Raw genomic sequence first — 13818 nt, forward strand, 5'->3', positions numbered from 1 at the left:
TCGGTGACTCGCAAAAGTATAAAGTCGCATATTCAGTATGAGTCCCGTCAAGTGTCTTGACCTTTTGTCTCCTCTTTTCTTTTTATATTGAGGCTCTAGTCCTCGGCGCTGTCTTTTTCCACTTGGCGAGTCGAGCGTTCGCCGAGTCGCCGGAGCGATTCGTTCGCCGCGAGCGAATCGTTCGCCGACCTCGCACCGCTACACCTGTTGCTCTGGTTTGGCCGGGACGCGACTGAAGACTCTCGATTGTTCGGTTTCTACTTTTTATTTTATTTTTTCAAGTTTTCGGGGTCGGGCGGATTATTAAAAAACAAAAAAACAAAAAAAAAACAACCCCTGAAGATATTATTTTATTTAAACTTTTTTTTTTGTTGTTTTTTTTTCTTCCCTGGGAATATCATGAAAGTCACGGTGAACTTCGGGGACACCGCGGTGGTGGTGCCGTGTAGGGACGGGTGGACCGTTCAGGACCTGGTGGACCAAGCGACGCGGAGGTACCGCAAGATCCTGGAGCAGGTGAGCGGCGGTTTCGTTTTAACACGCCATGTGTATCGCGTATCGTATTGTTGGTGTTCGGTGTCACTTCTGCTCACGCGTGTACTTTTTTTGGGGGGGGGGGTTCAGCTCATTTGTGTGTGTTTGGCGTCATTCGGTACCTCGCGTGCTCCGAACGGGGACCGTCACACCCGCCCGTCGCCGGTTTGAGGTCACGTGACGCCCGGATGACCTCACCGCTGCCGCGTTCGAAAAGCGATGCTGGTGACGTGATAAAAAACAATAATTAATTGTTGTCGTTGATTTCGATTAACGCTGTTGATTTTCACCGTCATTTCACGCAAACCGTAATCGCGTAAGTGGCTAATTGCGTTTAGGGGGAGGGGGGGGTCTCAATCTTCTCAAGTCCTCAGTTCGCCAACGTCTCTCTTCAAATAACCTTACATTGACATTTACATTTAGTCATTTAGCAGACGCTTTTATCCAAAGCGACTTACAAGGGAGGATAACATTCAAGCTACATCGCGACAGAGATTAGTGTAACAACAACATTAGTGTAACAATAAATACTGCTAGGTGGTGCTAAGTAAGGACTTTCGCGTCGTTGTGGGGTTTCCCCCCCCCCCCATTACACACATCGTTCGCGGTTTCAGTGTCGTTGCTTTTAAAGATTCAGGATTTGAGGTTTATTTGTCACATGCACGTATACATACGTTCGTACGCCGCACCCGGAGTTTGTGCGCGGTAGTTTCTTAACCGAACATATTACGCTAACCCGATCCCTACCTAGCTAGCTAACTGAGTAGAGTAACGTTTGAGGAATCAGTCAGTCTCAGTTAGTTAGCTGGCTAGGTACGAATCAGGTTTGCTATTATGCTCGGTTTAGAAACAATTGTGCATAATCTCCGGGTGCGTTGCAAAGACATTTCACCGCATATGTTTTGATATCTTTGCTCTGATCCCTTCGTCGTCCAAAATACTGTCCCTATGTCCACTAATGGCGGTAAATGAGCGGCTCCTTATATTCTCACAGGTCTTTGGTACCGTTGCTGCCATATCATTTGACTTATTGCAATGTGACCCATCAGGTTTACCCTTTTCAAGGAAAGGAAAGGAATCCGTGTTTCCATGCTTTGCAATGTTCACTTATTCGCTGCTGTCGTTGCGTGTCAGTAACATCTGTCTTCAGTCCAGGGGTTTCAAATATTGATTGGCTTTGACTGGAATAAATATTACTATTACAGAAATGACTATAGACAGATTCCATGCTGTGGTAGTACAGAACTACTGGGGCATTCATGCTCATGCAGGCCAACATGGCTCCTTGTGTCTGAATCAACAACCGCATACCATGGTCCCTGCTTGATAATCGCGTGTGTATTCGCAGAAATAGTTTATAAACGTGCATCATTATTATTTAACAGTGATTTCTTAATCGCTCTATCAATTGCCAGACCTATATTATACAACTTAGAGTCATAATCTTGACGAATGCAGCCAGTTTAATGTTACAATATAGTTGGTCTGGTTGGCAATTCCTTTATTGCAATATAATCTTTTCCTGTAACGTTACCATTTATCCGACCAAACTTTTTCATATTTTGATAAAGATTGGTCTCCTTTAATCAAAACGTCGTCTAGGTATCCTCGTGTCCGTGTGCAAACAGTCTTAATCTCGCTTTGAAGAGCTGCTGTTAAGCTGAAAGCTGCACACTTCTTGTTCCTGGAGTCTCCTGGAGATTTTTAGCCCAAAAATTCAGAGAATAAGAACAGCTTGAACAATAACAATAGCCGCAGGCAGCAATAAATGGGGTCCGGTTTGGTCACGTTAGGTACGTATCACAGGTTTCCGAGTTTCTGTCGCCCTGGGGAAAACCTGTCGTGATCGAGTGTCGCCCTGAGCCCACCGTGTCCAGGTCAAAGTCGGAGCAGAGGGACGCTGATATACTGTATTTCTTTTTTGCCTAGATTTAATGTCTTGGAAATAAATTGTGTGGAATTTTTTTTTTTTTCAAGAGAAGAATCTTATTTTTGTTGGTTATTGTTGATGTTTTAAACTGTCTTTAAGTATGTCGGTTACCGGTGCTTCATTGTCTCATGTGTTCGACCAATCACTGTGGACTTATCACACTGCGCTTATGTCACTGATGTCCCTCAGGCACGTTTTTTTTAATTTTTTTTTCACAATTTTGATCGTTCCTGGATCATGCAGTGTGGACATAAAAGAAAAAGCACTGTTCCTCCAAAGGTTCTCAGAACTTCCTGCGGTGCGAAAACGCCTTCTCAGAGCGATTTATGGTTTTCGGGGTTTTCTGAACCGCAGCACGAGTTAGTTTTCCGAGTTGCCATTAAATGCAGCATCGGCTCGGGTTGTCCCTTGTCACAGTAGGCTCAAGAGCCACATTAACACATGTATTTTCGCAAGAGCCAAATTTCTGAAACGTCACTTACCTCCATCAAACCGTTATGCATTTTAAAACAAGGCAACTAGTAATATCTTATTAAGGAATGAAAAGCGTGATGTATGCAATAATTATAATGTATTACTTAAAGGTGTCATGATTCAAAGTCGAAAATCAATCAAAATGAGCGTACCATTTTGAACTTCTAAATCACAAGCAGCTTCGCAATTCTCCCCGTAATTTTGTGGTTAATATTGTCCGTTGAATATGTTGAATTCCCTAAGAGAAGACGGCCGGGCCAGTGGCACCCAGGCCATTTGAGTCCCCTGGTCGAGGAAATTGTGTTTCAGCCTTATGGTTGTTCATGACTATTATTAAGACATTGGGGTTGTTTTGTTGAGAGTGATGATCCGTAAGGTTATTTTGTTAAATCAAATATTTCACATTTATCCCATGTTTATTTTGCTGGCACTCTATCAGAAATAGGCATTCCATGTATGTGTTTTATGTATAGCTACTCTATATGCTGTTTCCATTGTTGGTGGCGGCATCCGCCTTTCCAGGCAAGAATGCAAAGATCATGTGCAAGAAGTGAAAAGCAGCTGCGATGACTTTGATATTGCAGCATCGCTAGTTGTGGTCAGTAAGCTGTGTAAATTGTTGACAAACATTGACAAAAAAGAACAGCACCCAACCGGCTGTTTTTTGTAATATACACTGACCACCTGCCGTCAAGCTGACTATTCAAAAAGATGTTTGCACTTCCCCAAAATTAGGGCTGAAAAGGTTGCATATGATTAAATTTCTTGCGAAATGTGACCAACAAACAAAACTAAGGCCCATGGTAAAGAGTGGCAATGGCATAATGATATCCAAGTATGTAGCCTGAGATATTATACCATTCTCCCCTGTGAACGCTAATCATCATTGTCTTTATTTAATTTCACGGCGGCGTTATTTTGTGGCTTTGTTTGCACATACTGTACTAGCCTGATAGTGCGTGGGTGAGCAGGGCTTGGTTCCGATGAGGAAGTGACAGCATCCAGGCCCAGTCTCAGCCATCAAACTGTACAATGGCTCCCTTGGTAAAGCCCTGGTATCTCGGCGGGCAGGCAGGAGTCGACTGTCCGATGTTCTCCGCCGGTGCTGTGTGCTGTGGACAGGAGGCTTTGTCCTGTGAGTGATTGGGGATTAGGACCTGTGACAGCACCCGCCCCCCGCTCTCCCCCACACTCCACCTGAACCTTGCGGCACGGAGCTGCCTCACTGGCATAGATGGGGCTGTGGCACCGGAGATGGACGGGTGAACTCAAACGGAGAGCCGCACGCAAAGAGATTAATTCATTCCACACACACACACACACACGGCCACACACACATACATATATGTGTGGAGGAGTCCTCATCCTGTAGTGTGTGCACACAGGCTCATCTTGCACAGTGTCCCGTGTGTGTGTGTGTGTGTGTGTGTGTGTGTGTGTGTGTGTGTGTGTGTGTGTGTGTGTGTGTGTGTGTGTGTGTGTGTGTGTGTGTGTGTGTGTGTGTGTGTGTGTGTGTGTGTGTGTGTGTGTGGCTGGTGCATGAGTTAAGTGGTTCTTGGCCTTGATTGTTTTTTTTTTTTTTGTGAAGCATGTTAATAAGCCAGCACAGTCCCCTCGGGCTACTGTTGGTGTGATGAGACTGCCAGGAACGTCCTGCTTCTGGATTCCAGTGTCTGTGATGAGGGTTAGCCAGGCCAGGGGTATTGGGTCCAATACGTGGACGTGTTTGGGTCCAACTGGGTGGGTATTCAAGTTCAGGAGATATTCCTTTTGGTATTCCTCTGCGGGCATGGGTATTATGGGAGAATATAGCCTGGCACATATACTTGATATCAAAGTATCTGCTTATTTATTCAAAGTTCCATGATTGTGAATTGAAATGGTATGTCAGTCTTAACTTTGATGATACATTACCACTGAAAAATTATTAACAATATCACATTATTATTCAGTCCTACTGCCAAGTGGATCGAACAGTGGAAGTGATGAAGTTGGAAAATGGATCAGTTGTGAGTGGACGTGCATTCTTGTTGGTGGTTATGAGTCAAAGGGAAATGCCATAAAATGTCAATATTGCATGGTTCCTGGGGGAAGTTCGGGTATAACAAAGTAGCCTCTGTCTCTCTCCCTCTCTATTTCAACGACACACAAACAAACACGCTCTCTCCGTGCAGTTTACTCATATTACGGCCCCCTATGCTACACTCACCCAGGGGGTAGCTGGCACACCTTGTAAAACCAGATTTTTTGAACTGCTCCATCAGCTTCATCCCCATTTTCCAGCAAATGTAAGGAAGCATTTGTAAAATCCAGGATAGGTTACTCAAAACTGCGTGTTTAAGTGGGTGGTTGTAAGCGTTGTTCAGCGCAACAGTCTCCACGAGGATGGCTCCTGTTCCCCCCCCAAAAAGTACCACCTCGCCTGTAGGGACCTTTTTGTAGGAAGTATCCGAGTGGAACCAATTTTAGAACTAAGTTCCTCCCGTGGAAAGAGACCCTCAGTTTCCAAGTACCGGGAAGTACGTTCCTGGTTCCTGGAATTTCAATTGCCCTTTAATACTTTCTATTTTATTAGAGCCTGCATTGGAGTCCAAACCCCAAAAAACGGCGTCACGCGATATCGCTGTCACTCTCTATAATGTTTGTCGTTCATTGATCTCTTTATTGAAACTCATGAATAATTCTGCATCGGGACTGAACCACACGCTGGTCATTTGATTGATGCAGGCACGAGCACTAACTCAGGTTTTCCCTCTGGCCGTCAGCCAGCAGGAACGTGAACGCCGCCTTCTGAAGACAAGGGTCTTTGCCTCCCCGTGTCTCCCTCAGATCCGGGTGGCCCACTCCAGACGTCGATTACCCCTCGGTAGCTCCCTGTCGTTCTCCCCCTGCTTCTAATGACACTCTGAAGCCCCTCTCAATTCATCACAGCCTCTTTTTCTCTTCTCTCGCTCTCGTGTTCCGGAGGGCGCCGACTCCGAGACATCCCCTCATTGGCGTGTTCATTAATGACTTTTTTTCCTTTTTAATGTCACGGCTAAATCCACACTGTCCTCCTGCAGCAATGTAATTACACATTCTTACACACTCTGAGGATCAAAGTGTGGAAAAGCTGCGTTAGCCCCCCCTCTCACACACACACACACACACATCCCACCCCAACACACACTGACTAGACACTTTAGCTTCACTAATCATCGCACCGCTCCACCACTCTCGAGTGGTGTCGAGAGAGAGAGAGAGAGAAGGGGGAATAGAGAGAGAGGGGGATAGAGAGAGAGAGAGAGAGAGAGAGAGAGAGAAATGTAAAGAGAGATAGGTGTTGGGGTGCGGGATAATGCTTCAAATGGTGGGGGATTTAATGGTGTAATTTGCAGGGAATTTACTCGTCCAACTGTCATGCTAATTCTCCTCTGTTGTTGACTGATTGACTCTGAGCCCCTTTTTTTTTTTTCTTTTTTTTTTTTTCTTTTCCTTTTTTCATTTATTTATTTTTTTGTCACTTTCTGGGAAGAGCACAGGGCCCGGATACAAAGGGGAATTAACAGGGATTGGCTGCGAACAACTTCTGAAGAGCCCCCCCCCCCTCCTATAGATTTGTTTTCTTCTGAAGTGTCACACATTCATCCTTGTTTTGTTTTTTTTGTTTGTTTTTTGTTTTTTTCCCCCATCCGACAACAGCCAGGACGAGGAAGAGGAGGGAGGCCTCAGAGGCTCCCTGCCCGTCGTAGCTTCTGACAATTAACACTCTGTGTGTCATGTGGCCGTAATCTCACAGATGTGAGTGAACACTTTCGGTGAGCGTAGCGCCTGAGAGCCGGAATCCAACTGATGGATGACTTACTACACCGTGCTGGTTTCCCAGTCAGCGCACGCGTTTCATATCACCTCTGACTGTCTTCCCGTTGATGCCCCAGGTTTTTACATATTTACACATTTCAGGTTTTGGACAATTTGAACGTTATGGTGAAAATTACCTTAAAATGATACACTGGTCCCGCTGACAACTACAGTAATGCGTATTTTTTATTTTTTATCTACTTTATTTCATCGTATTTCGTATTTGTTAACACTTCCACAGCTATGGCCCACGCATATTTGTGTTTGGAATTTCAAGTTGGGATACTTTCATGAGTATGCGAGCCCCCTTTCAACGATGCCCTGACTCTTCGTATATACAGGTCCTGCAAAAGGCGGTGTTGTTAGAATTCGAATGACGTAGATTAGGAGAAATGTAGATACTTTCTAATGTTTTGACACAGCAATCACCAGTGGAAACGGCTAGAGCCGTGCCGAAATAAATACGTACGGGCGCTTGGCAGGTGGCAGGCTGCTTCTCCCCCCGCTGCGTCAAGGTCCATTACGCAGAGCTGGAGAACGGATGGAGAAACTGATAATCCCAAGTGATATAAATTAGATCATGTTGTAGGAATAATAATAACAATAATAATTATAATAACAATTACAGTGGTACCTTGAGTTAGGAGCGCACTAACATACAAGTTTTCCGAGTTACGAGCTGTCATTCCGTCGATTTTTTTTTTTTCATTTTTTATTTTTTTATTGATTTGGGAGCAAAAAATTTAGTTACGAGGAGCAAGCTTCAGGTACCGCCCTTGGTGGGCGTGGCGATATATACCATACTGAAGCAGAAGGAGACGATAAGGGGCATTACGCCAGCCAAGGGTGTTAAAATAATGTCTAAGCTGCGGACCGCTGTCCATGAAAAGATGGAGAATCTGCTGTTGGTGTGGTTGATGGAGAAGCAGCTCGCAGGAGATAGCGTGACGAAGGGTATCATCTGCGAGAAGGCAAAAATGATCTACACATTCTCTTTTATTATGTTTTTATACAATATTTGTTATTTATAAATACATTTTTGTTATTTAAAAACATGTAACAAAAAAAATGGGGTGTTATTTTTGGGGCTGGAACGGATTAATGGCATTTCAATTAATTTCAATGGGGAAAATTTATTTGCTATACGAGCAGATTGAATTACGAGCTCTGTCGCGGAACGAATGAAACTCGTAAGTCAAAGTAGCACTGTATAATACTAATGGTTTGAACGTGTGTAGGAGAGATGAGAGTTACGTTGGGAGAAGGATGCTGAGGATGGAGCTGCCAGGCAAGCGGAAAAGAGGAAGGCCAAAGAGAAGCTTTACGGATGTGGTGAGGGAGGACGTGCAGGTGCTTGGTGTAAGGGAAGGAAGATGCGCAGAACAGAAGGTGTTGGAGGCAGATGATCCGCTGTGGCCACCCCTAACGGGAGCAGCCCAAAAAAGAAGATAATAATAATGTAAGATGTTATGATATAGTAATATCTATATATATATATATATATATATATATATATATATATATATATATATATATATATATGAAATATAATCTGATAATCGGTTGAAGCTCTGAACGGCAGGTTGAGACACGAGACAGGGTTCAGGCTGAACAGGGATATAGGGCGCTTCCACACCTATAGTTCGCTAGATTTGGTCAGATTTAAGAGCAAGTTCCTACTCTAGGTCCGGTAACTGTTCACACAGTCCCGACTTAAGCGAACCAAAATTTCTGAACAAACGACACCCAGTCGTACAGGTCGGTCATCTACTGGACGGAAAATTTCCAAGGGACAATTCATCCGGTCAGTGACATCACCGTCTGCACTTTGTTGCGCGCGCTCACTGTCATCTTCCATTGCCACAGCGTGAATCACAAACACTAAAAGGCGATGACACAAGCGGCGCTCCAATTGTCCGCGCAAAATGGGAAATTTAAGCAGCCGGCTGTTCAACTCCGTACAGTCATGCTAGGGTCACCGCCGGCAACAGGGCCGCCGCGTGGAGCCGAGCAGCTCTCGTCTCGTCGCCGTACAGTCACACCGCTGGAGGTGGGGCTTCTCTTTTGTGGGCGTGTTGGCTCAAAATTGACTGGCTGTTGTGGGCGCACCAAACATTTCCAACCCCTACCCTTTTCCGTATTTAATATATACTGTATTGTATAGATAGATAGTGCTGTGTGTACTTTTTTTTCATTCAAATGGTGAGCTGTTTACTTAGGAAATTAAATGACCTCTCAAAAAAAATGTGTAAATCTTGCCATCCATTCCTTTAAAATAAAGAGTTGTTCTTATTGGGAAACATAAAATGATGTGTACCTTTTTTATTTTATCGATGGTTTAAAAAAAAAAATAGGTCCCCTATTATGCAAAACTCGCTTTTTCAGTGCTTGTACACATACATTTGGGTCTCTGATGGGCCTACTAACACACCAACTGTCAAATAAGACCACCCAGTCAGTTTTTTGTGAGCATGTCCTAAAACGAGCCGTTAAGAATTGCTGCCCTAATATGTGTAATGGCAGTCATCTACATCTCTTCAGTAGAATTAGAACTGCCCCCATCTGAGTAACTCCACCCACGGCTGGAGCGCGATCGTACCTGCTAGCATTGAAGCTAAGAGCTAAATATGGGAAGTGCTCTGTGAGACCAGCACAAATCTTGAAAAAGTGTGTGTGTGTGTGTGTGTGTGTGTGTGTGTGTGTGTGTGTGTGTGTGTGTGTGTGTGTGTGTGTGTGTGTGTGTGTGTGTGTGTGTGTGTGTGTGTGTGTGTGTGTGTGTGTGTGTGTGTGTGTGTGTGTGGTTGACTGTGCTGTAGGCTGCAGCTCACGATCTATTCTGCATTTCTTCAAATAAAACCATAGATTTATTCATTTTATTTTCCGCCGTAATTGAATGAATCAAAAAAGCCCCAAGCCCCGCCGTATCCTGCCGTGCTCCAAGCTCGGCCGCTGCTTCTGGCACCGCGGTGAAAGTTGGAACAGACTTTTATTAATTAAATTAATCTTTGTAGATCTAATATGAGTGAACATTTAGCAACTGGATTGCTTATTTCCCACCTCAAACTTGTTCAGAAACAGATTTTAGCGTACTAATAAGGTGAAATCAGTGGAAGTTTACAGAGAAATGCAACGGAATCTGGAGTAAAGCTCAAACGCCTTTGGCTCACTTGTAAATAGAGAATCCTGAACTCCTGAAACAGGGAGACTTCCTCAGACATTGTCTCATGCTCCGCAGAGCCATCGATACCCGGCCCTCCCCCTTCCACTCTGCGTGTCTCTGGTGATGGAGGCTGGGATGCATGGCTGATGACTGAAAGAAAAAAATAAATGCCACTGTTTGAGTTGATGCCAGCAATGGCACCTTTGCGAACAGAATGAACAAATAACAAACATGTCATTATGGGAGACTGTGACAAATGTTAAAACTGAGGGAATTTATAAAATCAAATGTGAGCTATCGTCTTGAAAGTGGTCAGGGTCATTCAACATGTGACATGCCTCGCAACTTGACACAAGTATGGTCCTTTAGCATCGTTTTTGAGTGTCAGGTGCCTGAGTCAATGCCTCTCAATGCCAGTGATGCGACGTCACCGGGGAGCGAGCCAATCGCTTGTCCTCCGGCTCACCGCCATCGCCTCACATGCACACGCAGGCGCAGACCCGGGTACAAGGTGTCAGTTGGAGGCAGAGGAATGTGAGCAACCTCTCAGGTTGGACCAGTTTTTCCAGAGAGGAGGGAGAGTCTGACAGCTCGGCTCTCTGCTGAGGCCTCCACCGGTTTCAGCCCGCCCGCTCCCAACGTGCTCTCCGGTTCTCAGCATGCACAACACACTATGATGAAACGTAAACATGCAGGGTCCGCCCTGTTGTCACGGAGCTTGTGTTATTGCTCGTTGCCAAACTGCAGGCCTCTGCGAATGCTTTGGGCACTTTTGCCGTTCGCCATCCTCTGTATTCTACTGTCTAGCTGCTGAGACACTGTGTTGTGTTGTACGAGCCATTACTTAATGTCAGTGGGCTTGTTGGCTCTACATGTACATCGTGGTATTTGATTTGTTCTCCTGCTGTTATGGCAATGGTACTATGGGGGCCTTTCACTTTTGGAAGAAACATGGTGTTGTCCCTCTTTCCCTCTGATTGAAGCTACTGCCTCTCCGAAGCATTTTATTTCGTGGAGAACAGACTTTGCTTCATCATGGGAGCCCGACACCCTCTCCCCCTGCCCTGTAATTCACATTTGGATGCAACCGAGCCAGCGGCCCATTCAGCGCGTGACTCAGTGCGCACAAGCGTTCCCTGGGTCCCGGCCAAACTCATTCCAGCCACCCAGGGTTATGGCTTGTAGCGGTTCATTTAGCCGCTAATGTAGTCTTGTGTGGAAGTGGATAGATTGCTTATTGGTATGGGCAGTTCCTTTTAGGTGACTTCCCTCAGTCTGACTCCTTTTCATTGTTCCCAAACTTTTTTTAAGTAGTGGACCCCCTCTAAGATAATTTTTCGGCTGAGTGCACCCTTCACTGGCATCGGGAGGAAAAAAAACAAAACCCAATAATGTACTGTATGTGTGTTGTGTGTTTTGTACACATTTTATATAACCAATGTTTTAAAGACTTTTTTAAAATTTCGGATACAGGTGCAGGTACCCCCATTTGAGGCACACTGTTCTAGGCTTGGGCAATATCTAAAGTTTTATAACGCGATGCAGTCCTGTAGTGAAGTGAGAAAATGTATACGTAGAATAAAAAAGAAAAGAAAAGAGGAATTTCACTTATTTTGGGACTGTCAGTGTGAGAAATGAGGGGTAGCGTGTGAACCGGTGATATGTGTGAGTCTCACGGTCAAAGTGTGAAGCTCGGCAGCTCTGTGCTGTATAGCAATTATTAAAAAAAAAAAAAACATGTTTTTTTAATATTATTTTAGAAATGCAAATAATAACCCGGAGCCGCAACTTAATCACCCAACCATTTACGCCCCGCGCGGCACCGCGTCCAAATCCCCCATCGGCTTCCTCGCTGTTTCAAGATTTCAATATTTTTACCTGGCGTTGCACGCATGCGTCCACATACATCCTCTTTCTGTGCGGAATTGAATGAGCATTTGTGCGCTCTGCTGCTCTGCTCCCCATGGTCCGCAGACGGGACCGATGGACAGGGGGTTATACTGTGAAAATATCGCATATGGTGGCAAATTTCACGATATTCAATATTATCGAACATCGACCCAAGCCTACACTGTTCCAAATGATAAGAATTTTTTTTTTTTTTGTGTTGTGTTTTCAGTTTGCTTACTCTCTGTATTGTTTGCTGTACAAATCAATTCCATTCGGTCTAGTTCCCTGACAGATCTCGCTGCCGCAAAATACAGTGTTTACAGGCTCAGAAAAAGAGGAACAGGCCTTTGTGCGTGGACTTCTTGGTCGTCATTGTTCCCTAAGCAGGGAACAGATTTCACAGATGTCTGATAGCAAGTAGAAATTGTCCTTATTCCCCAGGACAATGGGTGGAGTACATCAGGAATTGCGAGACTGTACAATTCCCACCTCACCGGGGTGTGTTTGCGCCGAGGCCCATGTTGTCATGGCAACAGAGAAACTACTCTTCTGAAGGGAACGTTTCCGCCAAAGCGTTCCTGCCACAGCTTCCTTCATTCACCTGTTGGACAGTAGGTCAAGCTTATAAAGGTCTGTCGGTCAGAGTGCCGTAGTCAGACCCTGTTGAAATGTTTGCCTTTGTGTATACGGTACAACCTTTTCTCCTTTTAACTTTGTCAGAAGTTACTGTCAAAGGCATAAACGTGTTTCAGAAGTAAGTGTTCTTCAGTGTTTTGATTAAACAGCCTTTGAAATATCTGCGAAAAATGTTCCGTGCCTGACCGCATCAATTGGTAAAACCAACGTAGGCGATACTATCTAACAGCATCAACTGCGTCATTAAGTCCTTCTAATATTTAAAGTGAGCGGTTTCTTGTGATTGGAAATCCCCATGTCGCCCAGTCACCCTTGGACTTGTAGGCTTGCGGTTGAAGTTCGGTTCTTGTAAATCTGTAACCTCGCCGTAGCCCTTTGAGCCGTTTTCCCTCCTCAGCCGGCGGGATTTTTGGTTTTCTGCTAACGTGACTTTCTTTTCCTGTTGCGCAGCACGGAGAGTACGCCGTGAGTACCCACCACGTGGAGTACCGCGAGGGCGGGATCCTGGACATGGACGACCAACTGGACGACCTCGTGGAGGACAGAGACAAGGTGAGGGCCACGCCCGGGAGGGCACGCCGACGAGGCGGAGCGATAAATGTCAACGCACCGCGGAAAAACAAACAATGTTGGCGTGGTGCGCCGCTGGGTATTGTTGTCTTGAGTTAATTAATAGTCATGTACTGCTTTTGAGGTTAAAATGTCTCTGCCTGACTGCCTTTGGCAATCAATGACCGCTAGAGGAAGCCATAGAAACGACACCAACATTACCAAACATTACCGCTCCTCCTCCTCCTCCTCCTCCGTCAGGCCTCGTCGCCTCAGTAGCGGAGGGGCCTTGTGTCGCCGTTTGTTTGGCGGCCGAACCGTCGGCCTGTGCCGGTGCAAACAGAGGTCGACAGCTCTAGGGGTTGAGGGGCTTTTCCTTCGCAACAGTCCCGTGTGGACTGCCTGTTTTGAGAGCTTGAAATGAGCGGCCGTCGAGGTAACATTGTCGCTCGCTCATTCAAGAACATGTGCAGCGTATGAGAACGTGCTTAGCGCTCTCTCTCTCTCTCTCTCTCTCTCTCTCTCTCTCTCTCTCTCTCTCTCTCTCTCTCTCTCTGACCCGTCCTGGCCGCCCGTCCTTCGGTTTCGGCTGTCTCTCCTCCGCCGTAGCTCGTTTCTTTTCGGCGGCGGCTTCTTCTCCAGTGCTTCCGATTCACGTCCCCTCTCTATCAGAGAGCGTCCCCGCCTCCCCCCTCTCTTAAGCGAGAGGCTCACTGTAGCGTGCGGGAGGGGCAGTTGCACTGTGATTTAGCTGTCATGTTCATTTGTAGGAAGACGGATGAAAGGGGCTCCGATTTCTAGGTTG

The 13818-nt window shown here is 45.6% G+C and overlaps 1 protein-coding gene across 1 annotated transcript in view; it reads left to right on the forward strand.

Moving 5' to 3' along the window:
* Positions 1-399: 399 nt before the first annotated feature.
* The window catches only part of pard3ba (par-3 family cell polarity regulator beta a), a gene marked incomplete at its 5' end in the record, with an annotated part of 164128 nt that continues 150709 nt past the window's right edge, over positions 400-13818 (forward strand). Inside the window, 2 exons of the mRNA XM_080023915.1 lie at positions 400-516; positions 12915-13016. Of these exons, the coding sequence (XP_079880041.1) occupies positions 400-516; positions 12915-13016 (219 nt within the window). The remainder of the gene's footprint in view (positions 517-12914; positions 13017-13818) is intronic.

This window comes from Zeus faber (assembly GCF_960531495.2).
Source record: "Zeus faber genome assembly, chromosome: 2".
Taxonomy (NCBI): domain Eukaryota; kingdom Metazoa; phylum Chordata; class Actinopteri; order Zeiformes; family Zeidae; genus Zeus; species Zeus faber.